A 24,509-nucleotide genomic window follows, 5' to 3' on the forward strand; every position below is an offset into this window, starting at 1 on the left:
GTATTAAGACGTAATCTGTCCAAGGATTGGCGACAGAAAATTCTGCTTTAGTCAGGTTGTCCCCTATGTTGTGTGTCTGAGAAAGAGCTAGAACCAGAAATGGACATTGGTGGTAAAGCATGGAATTTATATACAGTCCAGCAATGCATTTTGGACAGATAAGACAGGGTCACCCTGTACCTCTGACCATTACTCTATTATTCTTTAGGATAGAATCAATATTTCTCATTCCACCTTCCATTGAATTGGAAGAGAGGCAAGGGTTAAGGCAGGTTCACAGGCTGCAACTGCAGACAGATATACCCCCCAAGAACAAGACCAACACATGAAGTTTCCACCAGAAGATGCTGCACCCCCCAAGGACACACCCAATCATCATGATTGAGTATACCCTTGACACAGCATCCTCCAATGACAACTCATATGGCTAAGCTCATGAAGGCCACATCAAGCAAATAGGTGACTCATTATCAGGGCTTGTTTTCCCAGAGAATAGGTGCAGGTACTACCCCTTTCTCTGTCCCTACCCACCTCTGAGTATCATTCCTTGGTTCCATCCCCCTACCCACCTCCAAGCACCATTCCTTGGTTCCAACCCCTACCCACCTCCGAGCACCATTCCTGGGTTACAACCCCTACCCACCTCCGAGCCCCATTCCTTGGTTCCACCCTCCACCCACCATTTCTTGGTTCCACCCTCTACCCACCCTCAAGCACCATTTCTTGGTTCCACCCTCTACCCACCTCCCAGTACTGCCCTTTTAGACAATACAGAACCAGGTATCATTTTGTGGTGCTGAGTAATTTGTATGGAATTTGGTAAAGATAACAAGAAAAACAGTAAAGTAGATTCCCTGCAGCCGGTAATGAAAGATCCCCTAACAACAATGGACCACCCATAACAGAATTCCCCCCTGGCAAATAATAAACTACTGGCTGCAACAACAGGTCTCCCCACAGCCAGCATCAATAGACCCCTCCCAGCAACAACTGACCCCAGAAGTTTAAGACCCACCCCCCAGCAATAGTAGGTCCTCCATCAGCAATAATAGACCTCCTCAGCAACAAAAGACCCCCCTGCCTTCATCTAGAATAGACCCCCCCCAGCAGCAAGCATCAATAGACCCTGCAGCACACTCCAGCACCCTTGCCATTATATACAGTCAGTGCTAGAGGTGCCCTATTTGCGGTCCCCCGCATTGTCGCTAAAGAAAATCCCTGCTTATTATGCTGGAAAAACTCTTCCTCTTCATAAATGCCTAATCTGACAGGAAGAAGTGTCCCGGTTGGGACAAGGTGTTGACCACTAAGACATTCTGCTGCTCTGTCCTTCTGTTCACTTTGCAACCCTCTTCTAGAATGAGCTTCTAGCTTAACCACCATAAAGGTGACAGAAAATTCTGCTTTTGTCAGGTAGGCCACATGTTGTGTGCCTGAGATAGAGCTAGAACCGGATACAGACATTGGTGGTAAAACCGGGTCCTACTCTGGTACAAGGGACACATTGTCACTCCAAGGTTGAGTACTGCGCGGACCTTTGGCAGAGCCAATCTCCTGTGATTTAGGATTGGCTCCCTTTCTCCTGGTCTCCACCATAGCTACAAGTGAGGGTATCCCCCTGTGGGGTACTCATGGAATAGGGTGCAGGAAATAGGGTGCAGTGTGTCTGAAAGGAGTATGCGGTAACCCAGGTGTGGACTGTCCTGCAATGAGTGGTGAAAGCCATCGGAGAACCTTATCAGGACTCTAGGGGGAAGTGGCATTAAAGGGTGTGACCAGCGGTGTGACCACCTGAGACTGAGCTCTCAATTTTAGCGCAAAGTTTGAAAAGCTTACGCCGTAAGGGGAATACATTCTAGACTTAGTAATGTTTTATAGAGTAATAGTCAAAGTTACAGGATGACCCTGTCTTATCTGTCCTGAATGCTGGACTGTATATAAGGTCAATCTTTACTCAAAATGGTGGGCATACCCCCGAAGAGGTCCTCAGGGACTGGGTTCCACAGTTATGAGGTTCCATAGTGCTGAACTACAACCCTGGACCTGTATAGCACCCTGTGGCTAACTCAACACATTGCACCAAGTGCCATAGGGAGCACCTCATGCTGGATCCAATGCCTGAAACAACATTACAGGGCATTTCCAGAACGTAGGGGTTCAAGTACAGCTCCCAAGGTTGTACCGATCCGGGTACACTGCTTCTGTGTAGACAGTAGAAGGCAGCGAGGGCTGATTGAAGAATCAGAAGATAATATAATATAGAGGAAAATAATAAACCAGTGAAGATAACCCGCAAATATATCCCATTCTAGGTTGGTGCACATTATTCTGCTCACACAATCAGTGCAAGTCCAGCTGGTCACTGAGGCATCAAAAGAAACTTGAATGGACAACCATGCTCCAACAAAATACTCCTTTATTAGAATATATCCAGAAGTGACAACATGGCAGGAGAGATGAGACTGTCAACGCGTTTCACACTACAAGCATTTAGTCATAGCAAACCTGCTATACTGCTTTCTCTCTATTTAAACATACAACATCAATTACCATATTAATTAATATTTAAGCTGAACATCATAGACATGTGCAGAATGGAAACGTTTGTTTTATTTCAGATAAATCTGTTTAGTTATTTTATTTCGCTTTCTAGAATTTGTTTCATTTCACGCTTTGAGAACGATTGGAATTCTGATCGGTCGAGAAACGATCGACTGATTCGAATTGTGTGTGAAGAAATAGCTGGTTGTTAAGCAGGGGGTTGGGAAGCCAGACGCCCATATCCTTACCAACCATGACTCATCAGCTGTCAGCGGGCTTCCCCACTGATAGATGAATGGAAAGAAAAGAATGCCGGCATTGCCCAGCAATAGAAAAATGTTTAAAAATAAATGGCGTGGGGTCCCCCCAAAATCCATACCAGACCTTTATCTGAGCATGCAGTTCGGCAGGTCAGGAAAGGGGGGACAACAAGTGCCCCCCTCCTAACCCATACCAGGCCACATGCCCTCAACAGGGGGGGGGTGCTTTGGGGCAGCTCTCTTCCAGCCAGCCACCCACAGCCCCCGTGCCAGCCAACCATCCACCACAGGGTGCCAGACAGCCACCGGATCACCACAGGGTGCCAGCCAGCCATCCACCACAGGGTGTCAGCCAGCCACCCACCACAGGGTGCCAGACAGCCACCGACTCACCACAGGGTGCCAGCCAGCCATCCACCACAGGGTGTCAGCCAGCCAGCCACCCACCCACCACAGGGTGCCAGACAGCCACCCACCCACCACAGGGTGCCAGACAGCCAGCCACCCACAGGCCCTGTACCAGCCACCCACCCACCTCAGGGTGCCAGCCACCCACCCATCACAGTGTGCCAGACAGCCACCGACTCACCACAGGGTGCCAGACAGCCACCGACCCACCACAGGGTGCCAGACAGCCAGCCACCCACAGGCCCTGTACCAGCCACCCACACACTTCAGGGTGCCAGCCTGCCACCCACCACAGGGTGCCGGCCAGCCATTTAGCATTATACCAATATTAACATGTTCAGTACCAGATTTGTGTCAAAAATTGTCTTAATTTTTCAAAACTTTAAATGTACAAAATATCGACCGATACCGATACGTTGTGACCAAAATATTAGTATCAGCCCTGAAAAAACCATATCGGTCTATCCCTAACCGAAGGGTCTGGTATGGAAAGGGGGAGGGGAGCACGCCGTTTTGTTCTATTGCCAGGCAATGCCGGAATTCTTTTCTTTCCATTCATCTGTCAGTGGGGAAGCCCGCTGACAGCTGATGAGTCATGGATGGTAAGGATGTGGGCGGCCGGCTTCCCGGCTTGCTGCTTAACAACCAGCTATTTCTTCACACAGAATTTGCATCGGTCGATCGTTTTTTTTTGACTGATCCGAATTCGAATCGTTCTGAACAGTTGGAATTTATTAGAAAATGGAAAAAACGAAACAAATTTTAACAGATTTCAACGAAATTCATTACAATTTTATTTGGAGATTTGGATACATCTGAATCTAAGAATAGCCAAAAGTTTGTCGGAATTTGTATTCGCAGCGAAACAAATTTCACGTGTCTAACACTTAATGGCCACCCGCTAACAGCTGGGATCCCAGCCAATGCAAATGGCCGCCGATGGCAGGGCCCACTCTCCAGGCATGGATCCTCTACATATGTGTGCCATAGCACCAGCCCGCTGATAGCTGGGGACTCAAAGACCACTCGGGACATCCTGGAAGACTTCTGGATACCAAAGGAAGCTCCTGACATCCCGCACAGCTGCCCAGCACCAGACCCGCCAACCAATATTTCCAATAGGTAGGAAAACTTCATACAAAAATGGTCCTATAAGTGAGGAGGTGTAATGTTCCGGTACCTTTGGTACCCTAAATTACACTTTCCACAAGTGTATGCGCCCCACCATTTACTTTTGGAAAGGTGCGCATACACCTTTAAGACTGGAGCTGTCATCACCCAGCGCCGGACTAGATGGCTATTTAAAGCGCCGGTTCTCACTCACATGTGTTCGTTCAAACACCCTTACCTGGATGCTAACCTTGCTTGAAGCTTCCATGCTTGCAAGCTTACCTCGCTGACGGAACCTCGCTGCGCTGATCCCTGTATCCCGCTATTGGATCATCCGCCTCTCCTGAACCACCCTTCGGCTGTATCGCTAATAGTGCTAAGTACCCCGCAGGGGAATTCTCTATAAACTTATACTAAGCTTACACTATCTAGCTCTGCATAGTAAAGACTGTTTATCACATCTGCATAACTAGATTGCTAGCTCTTGAGACTACTGCTACTTTTCTGCACTGGGTTGATCTCTTTTGTATGTCCACCTGCTATTCTGTCATCTGCTACCATACAACATTGCTAAACCTTCCTGCATCCATCTGCTACTGTCTCACCTTCAAGTGTCTATCACCTACCACCTCCACTCAACCTATCCCTCAACCTTCATCATTGTGTTACCACATACATAAAGTCACTCTAGGAACCAGCTTGCTAATTGTGTGTATTTACTGGCTGAAATAAGACCTTCCACACATGATGAGTCATTGAGGTTGGGAATGGTATCTCAGCATATCTCTTACATGACTACTGACGTGGAACTATTTCTGCAGCTGAAAATCCACACCATATAAGAAACGCAGGAGCGTTACAGGAGGACAAAAAAGGAACGCAGCCATTGGCTTATCCTGAAAATTTATGGGGTGGGGTCTTGTGGGGGAGGAACGAGGGCGGGGCTACCCAAATGTATGCTGCCATGGACATCTGTCAGGAAAGCACATTATGGCCACTAGATGGAACTGACCATTATAGGAAATCCCAATTCACCATGACTGGGGGAATGCGGGTCACATTTCATCAACACATTTATAACAACCAGACCTGTAAGTGTTTGTGAAATCTTCCTGCACAAAATGTACTCAGCCAATGAAAGGTAAGGACTCCATTTTTATTTTTCTCCTGCTATCAATGGCCAACACTTCATCCATGTCTTTGGTGATCTCTGATCTCCTTATGAAGTGTTTCTTACATGATGAAGATCAGCCATGGAGTATATCTGAGGTGTATATGCTTCTTCCCCACATGTCCACCAACATTCATATACTGAAGAAGACATTTCCCGCACTCAAGGCACTAATACACTTCCAGGGTTGTGTGGGATCCCTGATGTACAGGAAGACAGGACTTCAGTGAGGAACAATTCCCTCACTCAGGACAGGAAAGTGGATTCCCCACCGTGTGAGATCTCTGATGTCTGGAAAGATGGTACTTCTGTGAAAAACATTTCCCACACTCAGGACAGGAATACGGCTTCTCACCAGTGTGCAATCTCTGATGTCTGGAAAGAGTGTACCTCTCGGAAAAAGATTTCCAGCACTCAGGACAGGAATATGGTTTCTCACCAGTGTGAAATCTCTGATGACTGGAAAGAGTGGACTTCTCTGAAAAACATTTCCCACACTCAGGACAGGAATACGGCTTCTCACCAGTGTGCAATCTCTGATGTTTGGAAAGAGTGTACCTCTCGGAAAAAGATTTCCAGCACTCAGGACAGGAATACGGTTTCTCACCAGTGTGAAACCTCTGATGACTGGAAAGAGTCGACTTCTCTGAAAAACATTTCCCACACTCAGGACAGGAATACGGCTTCTCACCAGTGTGCAATCTCTGATGTTTGGAAAGATTGGACTTCTCTGAAAAACATTTCCCGCACTCAGGACAGGAATACGGCTTCTCACCAGTGTGCAATCTCTGATGTTTGGAAAGAGTGGACTTCTCTGAAAAACATTTCCCACACTCAGGACAGGAATACGGCTTCTCACCAGTGTGAGATCTTTTATGCACATTAAGTTTGGATTTAAAACTGAAACACTTCCCGCACTCAGTACAGGAGAACCTCTTATCTGGTGGAAGGACGACACTTTCCCTCACAGTCTGAGGTTCCTCAGGATATGAAGAATACGATGGTCCGGCACTGTCCCTCACAGTCGGAGGTTCCTCAGGATAAGAGGAATACGATGGTCCATCTACACTGTGTGGTGCCGGATGGACATTTGAGGTAGCCGGGTTTTCTCCTGGACTATACTGTGTGATGTCCTTATCTTCTACTTTACAGTCTGGAGACAAAGTGAGACAATCCTCTGAGGTTTTCCTCATCTCCCGTCCATGTACTAAAATAGAAATACAAAGATTATTATTAGACATCAGCAGATTGGTTCCTCTAAACCAGGACTCCACCCACATCAGGCAGCTTTGTCTCTGAGGATCCTACAATCCCCCCCTCAAGGTAACTAGTAAATGGGTCCTCTGATCTCCTACCAGTTCATTTCTTTATTCATGGACCTTAGTCAGAGAGTGAGGAAACAACGAGAACTGTCTTTTATAGGAGTGACAGTTATGAGAGGATTATAGGACGAGTGTCCCCTCCCCCTCTATCACTCATTGCCATCTTCCCAACACAAGAAGTCCCGCACTTCCTTATTTAGCCCATGATTTAGTCATGAATAACAGCGGGGGCTGAGCCCCACTAGAGGTCAGAGAGTGAAGATGGGGGGAGAACAACCAAGATGAAGACTGGACTGATCCTGAAGACCACCATCGTTGGGTTATTGACTCCTCCCTCATTATCACTTTCTGTTGTTTAAGGTTCCAACATTGGAGGATGTTATCACATTATTATCACCATGTAAAAGTCTGTCCTCCAATCAGATCATCAGATATAAAATGTGATACAAAATAAATAATAAATCGGTACAATCATGTAGTGTAAAGAATGGTGTATAAATATTCACAGAAACATTCAGCCAATGGCAGCTTACATTCAGAAAGTTTTTCACTAAACACAAAAACAAATAAAAAATCTAATAAAATGCAGCGCCAAAAAAATCAAAAATAAATTTCTGCCCCCAAATCTGTAGCCAATAAGTGGGAAATAATTTCCCTCCTCTCCTCCTTCCTCTTCCTCCACGGTATATATGGGGGGGGATAGAAGATATGGGCGGAGCCTGCGCAGGGACGTCCCATCTCGGCCATCCCAGGGGAGGGGTATCTGAGTGAAGGATCACATTGTGAAGCTTGTTTAGTCCGCACTGCTCAAGTCCCGGCTTTGTAATTCTATCATCTTGGATTTTAATGTTGACTAAAGCAGATAGACGGAGAGCACTAGAGGGGGTGTTATTTTCTACCCTCCCCCCCCCATTTATAGAGGAGGAGGAAGAGGAAGGAGGAGAGGAGTGAGCGATATCCCTAGAGGGGGAAGGGATCTGTGGGACTCGCTGGTAACACAGGAGTCAGATGGTAAGGTGAGTGGAAGTGACCACCAGCACCTTTCTCATCTGCAATTTCTGCACTCGCACTTTATCATTTATATTGGCCCTGACTGATGACACGTGTCACATGACACACATTTCTATCCTCTTATTGGACGATCACATTACTATTTATTCATTTCCTGACACTGTTTAATACATTTCATATTTTTGAATTTTAGAGGTTGTAAACTTGTTTGTAGATGAGTAGTCTAAAAAAGGCTACCTATAGCGCTTGCTCTAAAAATCATACAATAAACAGTGTATAAATATTCCAATAAATATATATATATATTAGCAGCTGCTATAGTAAAAGGATAAATGTAGGTGAGTAGCCTAAAAGGATATAGGCTACCTATAGCGCTTGCTCTAAAACTCATATAATCAACAGTGTATACATTTTCCCATAAATAAATATATATAAAATCAAGTGAATACGTGTGACAATAATTATTAAGCAGCTGTTATAGTAAAAATAGGCTGAAAAATTAGTAGTCTAAAAAATAGGCTACTTATAGCGCTTGCTCTAAATACATTAAATAGTGAACACAAATATTAAATAGCATATGTAAAAAAAGTCCAATATGCAAAGGAAATCTTCAGTGAAAAAAATATTCGCCAAGTGAAAATTCCAAAGGAAAAAATTGTGCAAACAATTCTTATATAAAACGGTGGTACTTCAGTGCAAATTACTTCTTGAATAAAGTGCAGGTGCAAGTGCCGTATTTAATCCAAGTGATAATGGTAGAATTATATATAGAGAAGATTCAGCGCTGAATAAACAAAGACATAAGACCAGCAGCTAACACTCAAGGGTAATCCAACACCTTCAATAAATAAGTATACAATAGTGTAGCGCAGTCTATTAACAATAAATAGCAATTTTTTAAAAAGCCAATAATATTAATAAAAAACATATAGTGGATAAAAAGGAGTTCATAAGGTGGTAAAAAGACGGTAAAAACAAAGTCCACTAGTGATCCGGTGAATAGACAATAAGTGTGACTTCAGTGCTCATAAGATCCCGTCACCCGGCATTATCTGCCTCTCACCTCCAGAACTTGACCCCACAGGGTCTAAAAGCATGAAGCAATCTCCACGATGTAAAGCCAATACTCTCAGTAAACCGGACTACAGCCTCCAGCAAACGCCTGCACCGATGACTTATGGGGTAAAGGGTACACCTTCCCAATTCTCTCCGAATCATAAAAATAAAAGGAAACGATCTAGTGCTCTCTGTTGCGGCAATAACACTTTATTTGCTCAAAAATATTGCACTTACATGAATCCCGAATTTTGCAGACATAAATAAGCAGAGCGAGCAGCGTGCTGGATGGTGCCTGGTTCCTGGTTCCGAGTAGTTTGTTGGCCGTAGGACCGTGTGACCAATCCCCCGTACGCGTTACGTCAAGTGGGCGTAGACTTCTTCAGCGGGGATGCTGATAGGTCAATGGTCCGGCTCTTTATACACTAACTGGGCGCCGTCTCCTACGTCATGTCCGGCGTTTCACCATCGCCATGGAGACTGTATATCTCTCCAGACAGGAAGCGGAAAGGCATACCCGATCGGCATGTTTACTTGGCAGAAGCCTAAGCTACATGTATTGCCACGGAGATAACAACACATCTCCAATCACAAAACGGTCTTTCAACATAATAGGCTATAATCCCTACATTTATAAGGATGTATTTTAGATGTTGCCTCACGTTTGTTTATTACTAAAAAAACTTCTTCTTTACAACTTTTCAAACTTTAATCAATCACTGATTTCTATTATGGTCAATCGGACCTAACGGCCATACTAGCAACCAAGCACCAGGTGGCAGCACTTTGCTTACTCTTAAAGGAGACAATGCCAAATGCAATAATATACATAAAAACCACATAACAATATATACAATTCAATACATATACCCTAAAATTTTATAATAAAACATTATAAATCTAAAATCAAGTAAAAATGACCATAAAAACTCATCTGTCAGAAATAAAACAATTAAGATCAAAATCAACATTCAAACCCAACGGAGTTAAAACCTTAGCCTCGTAAATCCAAAAGGATTCACGACGACTAAGTTGTCTTATAAAATTACCACCCCTCCAATGGTAGCTGACTTTTTCAATCCCCCAGAATTTTAAAGTGCTTGGATTTTTATGGTGGTAATTTTTAAAGTGCCTAGATACACTATGGGTAGTAAGTCCCTTTCGTATGTTATTAACATGTTCTCCAACTCTTACATGTAGAGCTCTTGAAGTGCGACCAATGTATTGTAACCCACAGTCACACTCTAACATGTAAACCACGCCTTGCGTGGCACATGTTATTAAGTTCTTAATATTGTAACTTTTTTGTGTGACTGTGGATACAAAATTCTTGCGCTTTTTAATGTTTTTCCTACAGCTTTTGCAAGTTGCGCACTTCCCGCATGCATAGAACCCTGCCAAGAAAGGGAAAATACCACTGTTTTTTACCCGGGGTGGGTCGACTACTCCTGGGGCTACTTTGTCTCTTAAGGAGGGGGCTTTCCTGTAAACAAATTTGGGCTGTTCTGACAAGACAGGGCCCAAAATCCTGTCTTCTTTGAGAATAGCCCAATGTTTACGGACAATTTTCTCAACTTTTTTGTGTTGAATGTTGAAGTCCAAAACTAGTCGAAACTGTGTATCAGTTTCCTTAGATCGGGAGTTCTCCAAGAGGCGATTTCGGTCTGTATTCTTAACCCATTCAAGTTCTTTCTTTACATCTTTTTTATCATACCCCTTTTCCAAAAATCTTCCTGTTAAGGTGTTGGATTGTGCAATAAAATCATCCTCGGAGGTACAATTGCGCCTTAAGCGTGTAAATTGTCCGCGAGGGATATTGCACAACCACTGTCTATGATGGCAACTATCAAGGGGGATAAAAGAATTTCTGTCTGTGGGTTTAAAATAGTTACGAGTTTTAAAACCGCCATTGGCTTTAAAAATCTCCAAATCTAAAAAGACGATAGTTTCATGTTGTAAATTCCACGTCAAGACAATGTTCTTTTCGTTGCTATTCAATCTGTTCATGAAGGTTTCTAGGCTAGTCATGTCTCCCTGCCACACCATGAACAAATCGTCAATATAGCGACGATAACAAATAAGTTGTGGGGGCAAGTTTTCAAAAACCACTTCTTCCTCCCAGTGGGCCATAAATAAATTGGCCACACTGGGAGCAAACTTAGCCCCCATCGCAACGCCTTTGACTTGTAGATAAAAACTGTGGTCATACCAAAAATAATTATTTTTGAGACAGAACTTTAAACTCCTCTGAAGAAACCTAATCTGTTTTCTAGGTAGCTGTGTTTGTGATAAACCCCACTTAACAGCACCAAGAGCATCAGAATGGTCTATTATGGTGTATAAAGATCCAACATCCGCTGTTATCAATATACAATCAGAGGAGCTCGGCAAAACATTTAATACTTGTATAATATGTTTTGTGTCTTTGAGGAAGGATTTCATTTTCTGTACAATCGGCTGAAGAAAAAAATCTATGTACTGTCCCAACCTGGCCGTAACGGAATCGATTCCATTGACAATGGGACGGCCAGGTGGGTTTTCCAATTGCTTGTGTATCTTTGGTAAGAAATATACTATAGGCCTTCTACAGAACAGAGGATCCAAATATTGAGCTTCCTTATGAGTGAGAACCCCACTCAATTCTCCTCTCGTTATTAAATTGTGCAGTTCCTCTTTGTACTCAAGCATAGGGTCCTTTGATAAGATTTGGTAGGTGGAGCGGTCACTCAGGAGTCTTAACATCTCATTTTTATAATAACTACCACTGAGTACCACTAACCCACCCCCTTTATCCGCCGGACGTATAACAATATCACTCCGGTTTTCTAGAGAGGCTATGCCTCTTTTCACACATATTGGGTCATATGCTTTTTTGTATTTTAATTTGTCAAGGTCACTACACACCATGTGTTTGAACACATCCAGGTGTCTGGTGTCCTGACCTGGCGGATTGAAAGTAGATTTGTTACGTAAAGAAGAGTGATGGTATGTAGAGGAAGTTGAATTGCGAGTAACAGGATTGGATAAAAAATATTTCTTAATACTCAACTGTCTCGTAAATTTCTGTATGTTCACGTAGGTTTGGAATTTATTTAAATTCCTGATAGGTGCAAATTTTAACCCCTTATCTAGGACTTTCATTTCGTCCTCCGTAAGGGGGACTCCACTCAGGTTGTAAATACCTGTACCTATCTGGGCCTCTGCCTTTTTGGTTCGTCTTCCTCCTCTGCATCCTCTCTGTCTTTTCTTTTTCCTATGCTCTGATTGGTGTTGTCTGGTTGGTAATAATTCCCTCTCCAGTTGTGATTCTGGATTGGGGTTCCCGGAGCTGGAGACTGGAATTGGTTGTGAGGTCCCCTCCATGGGGACCTCCCTTCCTCTAAAAAATAGTTTTGTTCATCGTTTTCTTCCATATGGCGGAGAGGGGTGAACCTATTTTGTGATGGGATATCAGAATAGGGCCTATATTGGGCATAATTTCTTTGTTGGGGACCTCACAACCAATTGTTATCCCCTGATGACGTCAGCGCGTCTGACGAAACGTGCGTCGGGAACGTGAGACCGTGGAGTTCCGGGTTGGTGATACGCAGGAACAGAGGAGCGTCCCGTACACCGAACCCATGCTGCATTTACCCCATGAAGGCATTCTGTACATGATGTTTGAGTAAGTGCATTTCTATTAATAAACCCCAATAATAGAACATACTACACTATCGGAGTTTCCTTATCTTTTTCTCCATACCATACCACCCTGGAAATACTTGGAGTTCCTTGTGCGAGCTGAGCCTTATTAAGGGACCTGAAGGATAGCTTGGAGGCATTTGTGGACCTTATATGCTGCTTTAGACCCCCTGTAATTAAGGGGTCCACCAGCTTCGGTAAGAAGTATTTACCCTGAGCACTGGGTGGAGAAAGTCCCTATGGTGGAGGTCCCTCACTTGAAGCTAAAGTGATTTTCAGTCATTGCTGAGAGATCCGTATTGCACTGGGCACTTTAAGGATTGTTGATATATTTCACTAAGGACTTTTTCACAACATATATATTTATTTATTTATTTATTCACTAGTATATATATTTATTATTTATATGTTTATGCACACAAGCACTTTTTTGGTTGTGTTTTAAGTGTTTAAGCGCAATATTTTTACCCTTTTCACACTTTAAAAATTACCACCATAAAAATCCAAGCACTTTAAAATTCTGGGGGATTGAAAAAGTCAGCTACCATTGGAGGGGTGGTAATTTTATAAGACAACTTAGTCGTCGTGAATCCTTTTGGATTTACGAGGCTAAGGTTTTAACTCCTTTGGGTTTGAATGTTGATTTTGATCTTAACCACTTGCCGACCGCCGCACGACTATCTACGTCGGCGGTCAGCCCCTCACAGGCAAACTAACGTAGGGCTACGTTGCTTGCTTGTGAGGGTCTAGGGAGCGAGCGCGCGCCCCCGGAGGCGCGCTCCCGCTCCCGCGTGGTCACGGACCCCCCCGCGCGTGTGACCAGCGGACCCGATGTCCGCCGGCCACTCGGCGATCGGCGGGGGAGAGGGAGAATGTCAGGCAGCTTGTGTAAACAAACTGCCTGTCATTCTCCTCGCTGCAAAGACACTGATAAAACGGATCTGGTATGTAGATCCGTTGATCAGTGTCCTTACAGCTAGAGCCACAGCCAATCACAGTAGAAACCACGCCCCTAGGGACACACACAGCCCCTCCCTTCCAAATAAAGTTAACCCCTTCACTACCAGTGTATTTTTACAGTAACAGTGCATATGTATAGCACTGATTACTGTAGAAATGTCACTGGTAACCCCAAAAGTGTCAAAAATGTCAGTCAAGGGTCCGATCTGTCCGCCGCAATGTCGCAGTACCGCAAAAAAAATCGCAGATCGCCGCCATTACGCGTTAAAAAAAAAACCAACAAAAATGACAAAAATCTTTCCCTTTGTTAGTAAACGCGATAACTTTTGCGCAAACCAATCAAAATACGCTTTTTGCGATTTTTTTTTACCAAACATAGGTAGCATAAAACAAATTGGCCGAAAATTTTTAAAAATTTTGATTTTTACATTTTTTTTGGGGGGAATTTCATATAAAAAAATGTGAAAAATATTGCTATTTTTGCAAAATTGACGCTCTTTTTTTGTTTATAGCGCGTGATCAAAAAATCGCACAGGTGATCAAATACCACCAAAAGAAAGCTCTGTTTGTGGGAAAAAAAGGACGTCAAATTCGTTTAGGTACAGCGTCGCACGACCGCGCAATTGTGCGTTAAATTCACGCAGTGCCGAATCGCAAAATACCCCCTGGTCGGAATGGGGGTAAAATCTTCCGGGGCTTAAGTGGTTAATTGTTTTATTTCTGACAGATGAGTTTTTATGGTCATTTTTACTTGATTTTAGATTTATAATGTTTTATTATAAAATTTTAGGGTATATGTATTGAATTGTATATATTGTAATGTGGTTTTTATGTATATTATTGCATTTGGCATTGTCTCCTTTAAGAGTAAGCAAAGTGCTGCCACCTGGTGCTTGGTTGCTAGTATGGCCGTTAGGTCCGATTGACCATAATAGAAATCAGTGATTGATTAAAGTTTGAAAAGTTGTAAAGAAGAAGTTTTTTTAGTAATAAACAAACGTGAGGCAACATCTAAAATACATCCTTATAAATGTAGGGATTATAGCCTATTATGTTGAAAGACCGTTTTGTGATTGGAGATGTGTTGTTATCTCCGTGGCAATACATGTAGCTTAGGCTTCTGCCAAGTAAACATTCCGATCGGTTATGCCTTTCCGCTTCCTGTCTGGAGAGATATACAGTCTCCATGGCGATGGTGAAACGCCGGACATGACGTAGGAGACGGCGCCCAGTTAGTGTATAAAGAGCCGGACCATTGACCTATCAGCATCCCCGCTGAAGAAGTCTACGCCCACTTGACGTAACGCGTACGGGGGATTGGTCACACGGTCCTACGGCCAACAAACTACTCAGGAACCAGGAACCAGGCACCATCCAGCACGCTGCTCGCTCTGCTTATTTATGTCTGCAAAATTCGGGATTCATGTAAGTGCAATATTTTTGAGCAAATAAAGTGTTATTGCCGCAACAGAGAGCACTAGATCGTTTCCTTTTATTTTTATGATTCGGAGAGAATTGGGAAGGTGTACCCTTTACCCCATAAGTCATCGGTGCAGGCGTTTGCTGGAGGCTGTAGTCCGGTTTACTGAGAGTATTGGCTTTACATCGTGGAGATTGCTTCATGCTTTTAGACCCTGTGGGGTCAAGTTCTGGAGGTGAGAGGCAGATAATGCCGGGTGACGGGATCTTATGAGCACTGAAGTCACACTTATTGTCTATTCACCGGATCACTAGTGGACTTTGTTTTTACCGTCTTTTTACCACCTTATGAACTCCTTTTTATCCACTATATGTTTTTTATTAATATTATTGGCTTTTTAAAAAATTGCTATTTATTGTTAATAGACTGCGCTACACTATTGTATACTTATATAATGGTAGAATTCAATCACTCACCAAATGTTGTGGGTCCTGTGTGCCTTATAGCACCAGGACCTATTCAGACTTGTATAGCCCCCTGGGCTAAAGAGTGGTCTTTCTGTCTTGCTTCTATGTGGGTAGGGTGATGGGGTCCCCCTCCGTCTCCTCTCCCCTCACCAAGCCAGGGTATATGCAAGAAATTAAGCTCCAAATAGTGTATTAACTTTAAACTCTTTATTCCCAACTGGGCAAAATAAATTCCATACATGCAAATAAAAGTTCATGTACTTCAAACAAAAAGCAGGCAAAGTTTCAAGTAGAAAGGCAAAACAAACCAAGATATAACCAACATTTCACGCCAAAAAAAACTCATGCAGGGAAAGTTAGGTAGGTTTCTGTCCCATTTTTAGCCTCGTGGGCCGCCTGTGACTATGTGAGTACGGTGCAACCACACCGAACGTTTTTTTTGGCGTGAAATGTTGGTTATATCTTGTTTTTTTTTGCCTTTCTACTTGAAACTTTGCCTGCTTTTTGTTTGAAGTACATGAACTTTTATTTGCATGTATGGAATTTATTTTGCCCAGTTGGGAATAAAGAGTTTAAAGTTAATATACTATTTGGAGCTTAATTTCTTGCATATACCCTGGCTTGGTGAGGGGAGAGGAGACGGAGGGGGACCCCATCACCCTACCCACATAGAAGCAAGACAGAAAGACCGCTCTTTAGCCCAGGGGGCTATACAAGTCTGAATAGGTTCTGGTGCTATAAGGCACACAGGACCCACAACATTTGGTGAGTGATTGAATTCTACCATTATCACTTGGATTAAATACGGCACTTGCACCTGCACTTTATTCAAGAAGTAATTTGCACTGAAGTACCACCGTTTATATAAGAATTGTAAACTTGTTTAACCTTTTTTTTTTTTTTTTTTTTTACAACCTGAAAGAGAAACACATAATGAGCTAGTATGCATTGCATACTAGCTCATTATGAAATACGTACCGTATTTATCGGCGTATAACACGCACTTCATTTTAAGAAGGAAATTTCAGGAAAAAAAAACTTAAATTTCAAATAAAGAACTTTGAAGCAAAATAAGGGTAGCTCAGAACTTTTTTTCATTAATATTATTAACACTTATAAGGTAAATAACGTAAAATGACAGTAAAAGCAACTGTTTTAACAAAGAAACTTGGATATTTACTCAGAAATGGCTGCTATCAGGGAAACCAAGAAACTCTTCGTCTTCACTGCTATCTTCAATATCTTGGAACTGAACACTGCTGCTTTCACTGCTACTGTCTTCATAAATCAGCTCGTCTTCTTCACCATCCAAAGCATTGCTTATGCCACATTTCTTAAAAGATTTGATAATAATATCTTCTTTAACTGCGTCCCACCAAGTCTTTATCCACTGACACACTTTGGAAATGCCAGGTCTTTTCATTCTCCCAGAACTCGTACTTTCATCACACATGTATTTATTCCATTCTTCACGCATGAAGGCTTTGAAGGGCTTGTTAATGGAAACATCCAATGGCTGCAATTGTGATGGAAGTCCTCCTGGAATGACTGCTACTTCTGTTTTGCACATTTGAAATTCTTTCTTTGTTGGTTCTGTAAGATGAGATCTGAATGAGTCCAGTACTAACAAGGATGGCTTCTTTAACAAAGCACCTGGGCGCTTCTCCCACACATTTCTCATCCAAAGCCTCATGCCTTCTTCGTCCATCCAACCTTTGGGATGAACATGCACCTGTATGCCACTTGGAATCTTCTCCTTAGGAAAAGTTTTCCTTTTAACAATGACCAATGGTGGCAGCTTGTTTCCGTCTGCAGTGACAGCAAGGACCACAGTATAACAATTATTTTCATGCCCTGAAGTTTTATTTGTTACTGTCTTGGCACCTTTTGCTTCAACAGTTTTATTTGAAGGAACATGAAAAATGAGCGGTACTTCGTCCATGTTGCCGATTTGACCAATTTCAAAATTTTGTCTCTTCCTTTGTTTGATAATAAATTTATGAAAATGTATTATCTTCTCTTCATAATCTTCTGGCATACGCTGAGCAATCCCGGTTCTTGTTTGCATCCGAAGCTCATGCCTCTTCATAAATCTTTGGCACCATGATGCCGTCCCTTGGAAATCTTGTATTTGCAACTCTTTGCTGATTTTCACTGCTTGAATGATGATCATTTTTGTTGATAATGCAATGCCCGCTTTTCTGTGATGAAGTACAAATTCCTTCACCCGTTCTTCTAATTTTGGCCATTTAGCAATACCGCTGCGAAAATTGCATTTTGTTTTTGATAAGGTCTTGAGTTTTTCTTCCATTTTTCGCCACTCTCGTATTGTGCATTCTGTTGGTGGCTCTCCAAAATGCCTTGCTGCAGCCCTATTTCCATGTTGCTTGGCATATTCAACAACCTTTAACTTGAAAGCAGCTGTATATGCTGCACGCTTTTGCTTTGATTCCATTAGGGATACCGTAGTAGGGAAATACCGTAATGAATGCACGTATGATAGTGCAGAGTTCAGCGTCGGAATGTCATGATGAGTCACACTGCAGTGGTATACTTTTTTACCTAAGTTTAAATTAAAAAAGAGTAAGGTAGTATCAGGGGTGTGTAAATTTACCGGTACTCTTGTTATATCTGTGTGTTGTAGGATGGCTGTGTGTAGTGTGTGTTGTAGGATGGCTGTGTGTAGTGTGTGTTGTAGGATGGCTGTGTGTAGTGTGTGTTGTAGGATGGCTGTGTGTAGCGTGTGTTGTAGGATGGCTGTGTGTAGCGTGTGTTGTAGGATGGCTGTGTGTAGCGTGTGTTGTAGGATGGCTGTGTCAGCATGTGTTTGTATGGTATGGTAAAATTAAGGATGGGCTCGGACGTATTCAGATTGAGCCCCCCAGGAAGCCAATCATAGGTAGTGAGGCATTTCCCAAACGTCAGCTTCACATACACACGCTACCAATGATTGACAGGGTGCAGTGTCGGCTTCCTAGTGGGCTCAATCTAAACACGCCCATCGCCTGAAAGGGGAAGTGGGGTAAAAAGACAGGGATGGGGTCCTGTGTGTCTCTTAGCTCCCATTCCCCTGTCAGGTAGTGTTTCTTTACTCTCCCCCCCCCAGGCAGATTTCTTTTGCCATTCTGGTCCCCTTAAGTGTCGGTTCACATTAGTGCGAGTACGGAGATCGCATGTAATTCGGAGCGGTGCAAATTTCAGCCATACAGTTTGTATGGTTGAATTTGCACCACATCCGCACTAAACACGCACATGACCCTTTTTTTTATCCGCAGCAGAATCGGATCGCATAGTGGTTCACACTTGTGTGATCCAATTCTTTGTGAACATGCAGATGGCACTGCGATATGCGATCTCAACTGGGGGTGTCGTTAACTTTTAATTGACATCCCCTGCGTATCGCATATGGCAGTGTGAACTGCCAGAGGTGCGGATGCGATGCGTGAACAAACTGCATATTCGCAGCCTTCCCGCATCGCACAAGTGTGAACCGGCACTTAAGGTCCATGCACACTGATGGGGGGCCTGTCAGGGGATGGGAGCTAAGAGACACACACTAGCTGACAGGCCCCCCCAAAGGCAGCAGTGTGCACTGATTTTAAAGTGGACCAGATTATCAAAAGAAGTCTGCCAGGGGGGGGAGCAAAGAAACACTGCCTGGTAGGGAGACAGACACTAGCCATCAGCAGTGTTTCTTTGCCCCCCCCCCCCCCCGGCAGACTTCTTTTGATAATCTGGTCCCCTTTAAAATCAATGCACACTGCAGGGAGGGGGGGGGGTCAGCTAGTGTATGTAGTAGGCTGGAGGAAGGCTGCACAGGAGGTCTGTAATGCCGCGCCATTCAAGAAGAATTCCACTTGCTTATATTATGTGACACATTCCAGTGTAGCCGGGGACTGCAATGCGCGCCGATGACATCCATTCGCGCGGCTATGCGGTATGTACTATGGGTCCTTAACATTATATCGGCGTATAACACGCACACATTATTTGGCCCCTATTTTAAGAGAGAAAAAGTGAGTGTTATATGCCGATAAATACGGTACCTTAGAAGGAGCCCCCGCCGTGCCGCCCGCTTACCTGCATGACGGGCAACATGTTCAGTCGCCCGTCTTCCGGTATCGCGGCATCCGGCCATCTGATTGGCCAGAGCCACGGTGACGTCACTCCCGCGCGCGGGAGCCGACGGTCACGGCATGGGGCTCTGAAGGAACAGCACCAGCGGCCGTTCCTTCAGAGCGCATGCGCCAGTAACGTCACTGACTGCATGTAAGGCAAATATCTCCTAAACGGTACATGTTAAGGAGATATTTACAGTATCTATAAGTAAGCCTCATCATAGGTTTACCTATAGGTACAACTTGCAGAGGAGGGTTTACTTCCTCTTTAAGTCTGATTGTTACACGGCGCGGTGATATCGCACAGATTGGATTATTATTTCCCACTTATTGTCTACAGATTTGGGGGAAGAAATGTATTTTCATTTGATTTTTTCATTAGATATAAAATGTCCAGCTGGTAGAAAATGGGCGTAATAAAGAGAATCCATATTATGTGTATATACAGTATCTGACAAAAGTAAGTACACCCCTCACATTTTTGTAAATATTTTATTCTATCTTTTCATGTGACAACACTGAAGAAATGACACTTTGCTACAATGTAAAGTAGTGAGTGTACAGCTTGTATAACAGTGTAAATTTGCTGTCCCCTCAATAACTCAACACACAGCCATTAATGTCTAAACTGCTGGCAACTAAAGTGAGTACACCCCTAAGTGACAATGTCCAAATTAGGCCCAATTAGCCATTTTCCCTCCCCGGTGTCATGTCACTCGTTAGTGTTACAAGGTTTCAGGTGTGTTAAATTTGGTGTTATCGTTCTCACTCTCTCATACTGGTCACTGAAAGTTCAACATGGCACCTCATGGCAAAGAACTCTCTGAGGATCTGAAAAAAAAGAATCGTTGCTCTACATAAAGATGGCCTAGGCTATAGGAAGATTGCCAAGACCCTGAAACTGAGCTGCAGCACGGTGGCTAAGACCATACAGCGGTTTAACAGGACAGATTCCACTCAGAACAGGCCTCGCCATGGTCGGCCAAAGAAGTTGAGTGCACGTGCTCAGTGTCATATCCAGTGGTTGTCTTTGGGAAATAGACGTACGAGTGCTGCCAGCATTGCTGCAGAGGTTGAAGGGGTGGGAGGTCAGCCTGTCAGTGCTCAGACCATACGCCGCACACTGCATCAAATTGGTCTGCATGGCTGTCGTCCCAGAAGGAAGCCTCTTCTAAAGATGATGCACAAGAAAGCCCGCAAGCAGTTTGCTGAAGACAAGCAGACTAAGGACATGGATTACTGGAACCGTGTCCTGTGGTCTCATGAGACCAAGATAAACTTATTTGGTTCAGATGGTGTCAAGTGTGTGTGGCGGCAACCAGGTGAGGAGTACAAAGACAAGTGTGTCTTGCCTACAGTCAAGCATGGTGGTGGAAGTGTCATGGTCTGGGGCTGCATGAGTGCTGCCGGCACTGTGAGCTACAGTTCATTGAGGGAACCATGAATGCCAACATGTACTGTGACATACTGAAGCAGAGTATGATCCCCTCCCTTTGGAGACTGGGTTGCAGGGCAGTATTCCAACATGATAACGACCCCCAAACACACTTCCAAGATGACCACTGCCTTGCTAAAAAAGCTGAAGGTAAAGATGATGGACTGGCCAAGCATGTCTCCAGACCTAAACCCTATTGAGCATCTGTGGGACATCCTCAAACAGGAGGTGGAGGAGCGCAAGGTCTCTACCATCCACCAGCTCCATGATTTCATCATGAATTAGTGGAAGAGGACTCCAGTGGCAACCTGTGAAGCTCTGGTGAACTCCATGCCCAAAAGGGTTAAGGCAGTGCTGGAAAATAATGGTGGCCACACAAAATATTGACACTTTGGGCCCAATTTGGACATTTCCACTTAGAGGTGTACTCACTTTTGTTGCCAACAGTTTAGACATTAATGGCTGTGTGTTGAGTTATTTTGAGGGGACAGCAAATTTACACTGTTATACAAGCTGTACACTCACTACTTTACATTGTAGCAAAAGTGTCATTTCTTCAGTGTTGTCACATGAAAAGATAGAATAAAATATTTACAAAAATGTGAGGGTGTACTTACTTTTGTGAGATACTGTAGCAGTGGGTAGAGGGGATAGAGCAGAAGTCTGTAATGTACAACATAGAGTATATAGTGCAGGGGTCAGGACTCATAATATTGGTATTCAGTAATCAGTGGTGGATTACATGTATTTATGTCATGTATGTATTTAGTGTTAATGACCCACCTGTGCTGATCTCTGTAGGAGTGTCCTCCTCTATAAATGTCCCCGTTATTCCATCCTCCTCCATAGACTGCTGATCATCCCTCACATACCTCTCTTCTTCTTCTTCTGCTTTAACCTCAAATTCTATATCGATTGGATCTCCACTCTAAACCAAGAAAATGAGACCGAATATCATCTGAAAGTTATAAGCTTTAATATTGTGATATTAAAAAAAACAACAAAAATAAAACACATCCTCCCCAGAAGTCCATGTTCTAGATGCTCCAATCCACCAACCTTGTAACATTGAGTGATGGTGTGACCTTCCTGTGTGGAATCCCGGGAATACAGAGAACGGGGACATCTCTCTGGTGGGTTTCTGTAGCTGGAGGACTCCTCCATGGTGTCCTGGTACAGATCTTTGCGTTCCTTTAGAATCTCTGACTCCTCCATCACCCCATCCTCGTCATCCTCCTCTTTTATCTCTTCTTTAACCTCAACTTTAGAATCTCTCAGGTTTCCACTCTGAATATATAATAAAAATGACATCAATGGTAACAATGCAGATAATGTACAGATCCTAATGATACTATCAGTGATTGTTCCTCATCTACCTGATGATGGTGAGGGATGGTGTGACCTTTCTGTGATGAATCCCGGGAATACAGAGGACGGGAACATCTCTCTGGTGGGTTCCCATTACTGGATCCATCTGTAGGAAACACACACACTGACTGAATACATTGTTTCTATGTGTTTATCAGATGATGGGGGATCTAGGTGGACCCTCCGTACTGCTCTCTCCTTTACAATAAAATCTCCTCTTACCCGGCGATGTGAGGGGCGGCTGATTCTCCATCATGACGTCCTTGTAGAGATCCTTGTGTCCTTCTAAATACTCCCACTCCTCCATGGAGAAATAGACAGTGACATCCTGACACCTTATAGGAACCTGACACACACAATGATACAGTCACCATCCAGACACATCCCTTGTCTGTTACTGGATAATGCCCAGAATTCCCAGCACCGCTCACCTCTCCTGTCAGCAGATGGACCATCATGGTGGTCAGTTCCAGGATCTTCTGCTCTTTGTTCCTCTCAGGTATCGGAGAACGAGGTGGAGGCACCATGGTGGGGATTTGAGTCCTGCTCCATCCTCCTGAGATTGGCTCTCCACTAGACTTCTTCACTACAACATAATCCTACAGATCAGGAGAAAGATAAACCAATATCAATCATCTGACATCATCTACATGTCTACAATTTGTAGTCAATATCAGTTTTTGCAGATGACACAAAATTTGGCAGGGCAATAACAGCACAGCATGAAGCAGATATCCTACAGAATGACCTGGACAAAATAACGGAATGGGCTATGACATGGCAAATGAGGTTTAACATGGAGAAATGTAAGGTTCTCCACTTGGGGACTAGAAACATAAAAGCACAATACACGTTAGGAGGGGAACCCTTGGGAGAATCAAAAATGGAGAAGGATCTGGGAGTCTTGGTTGATGATAGACTAGGCAACAGCATGCAATGTCAAGCGACAGCTGCCAAGGCTAGCAGAATATTAGCATGCTTAAGAAAGGGATGTATTCCAGAGATAAGACTATAATCCTTCCACTTTATAAAACTCTGGTCCGACCTCATCTGGAGTATTCTGTCCAGTTCTGGTCACCAGTCCTCAGGAGGGATGTGTTGGAGCTGAAGAGGGTCCAGAGAAGGGCAACTAAACTAATTTGGGGATTGGATGAACTTGGTTATGAGGAGCGTCTGCAATCGCTTGATTTATTCTCCCTGGAGAAGAGACGCCTGAGGGGGGACATGATAGCAATTTTTAAATATCTCAATGGGGATCTAGGCTTAGAAAAAAGGCTGTTCAGTCAAAGGGATTGCATGAGGACTCGGGGGCATACAATGCGATTAGAGGAGAAGCGTTTTAACCTCAGGCAACGTGGGGGGTTCTTTACTGTTAGGGCTACAAGATTGTGGAATTCTCTACCACAAGAGGTGGTTTCTGCGGGTAGTATGGTGGCTTTCAAAAGACTACTAGACGTACATCTCAAGGATCAGAACATTCAGGGGTATGCGAGATGATTACAGCCACACACACCTACACAGGTTGAACTGGATGGACTATTGTCTTTATTCAACTTCACCAACTATGTAACTATGTAACAATAAGAACATGGTCTATTGACCAGACTAGATAAGAGTGATGTCTTGTGACCTCCCAGAATCCTCCTCACCTCTCCGATCAGCAGGTAGATGATCTCCAGGGTGAGGCTTAATAACTTGTCAGTCATGTGACTCCGATCCTCCTCCATCCTCATTGGTGTGGTCATGTGATCTATGCGGGTTTCTCTGTAGACGAATAATGAAGAATTATCTGGACTGCATTGGTTGGACAATATTAGGATGGGGATATAAGGGGTTATAGGCGGGTTGCCCCCGGTGGGAATTGGAACATGTAGATTGGGTTAATTAAGTGGATCTTTTTATAAAAAGTGGTCACAGGTTCTCTGAGACCATTAAGACCAATGCAGAGCCCAAAGCCCTTGATTGGACAGGAGGAGGGACAGTCCACTGCCAGAGTGTAGAGGAGAGTGCCGGTATTGAGGGATCAGAGGGTTGGATAAGTAAACAAGCTTTTTCTGGATCCCTACACCAAAATGACCATGTAACGCTTGAAGTGGGGCTGCCCCCATTATACGAGGGTTAAATGCTGATTTGGGGTTTTGGTCATTTTTTTGTTTCCCCAGAGATTGGCTTTAAACAAAA

At 43.7% G+C, this 24,509-nt stretch overlaps 1 protein-coding gene across 1 annotated transcript in view; it reads right to left on the minus strand.

Moving 5' to 3' along the window:
* The window catches only part of LOC309550274 (uncharacterized protein), a gene marked incomplete at both ends in the record, with an annotated part of 1,476,097 nt that overhangs the window by 499,671 nt on the left and 951,917 nt on the right, over window positions 1-24,509 (minus strand). The window contains 2 exon segments of the mRNA XM_082250681.1: window positions 10,308-10,810; window positions 16,614-17,969. Of these exon segments, the coding sequence (XP_082106807.1) occupies window positions 10,308-10,810; window positions 16,614-17,969 (1,859 nt within the window).

This window comes from Pelophylax lessonae (genome assembly GCF_965119305.1).
Source record: "Pelophylax lessonae genome assembly, chromosome: 3".
Lineage (NCBI taxonomy): Eukaryota > Metazoa > Chordata > Amphibia > Anura > Ranidae > Pelophylax > Pelophylax lessonae.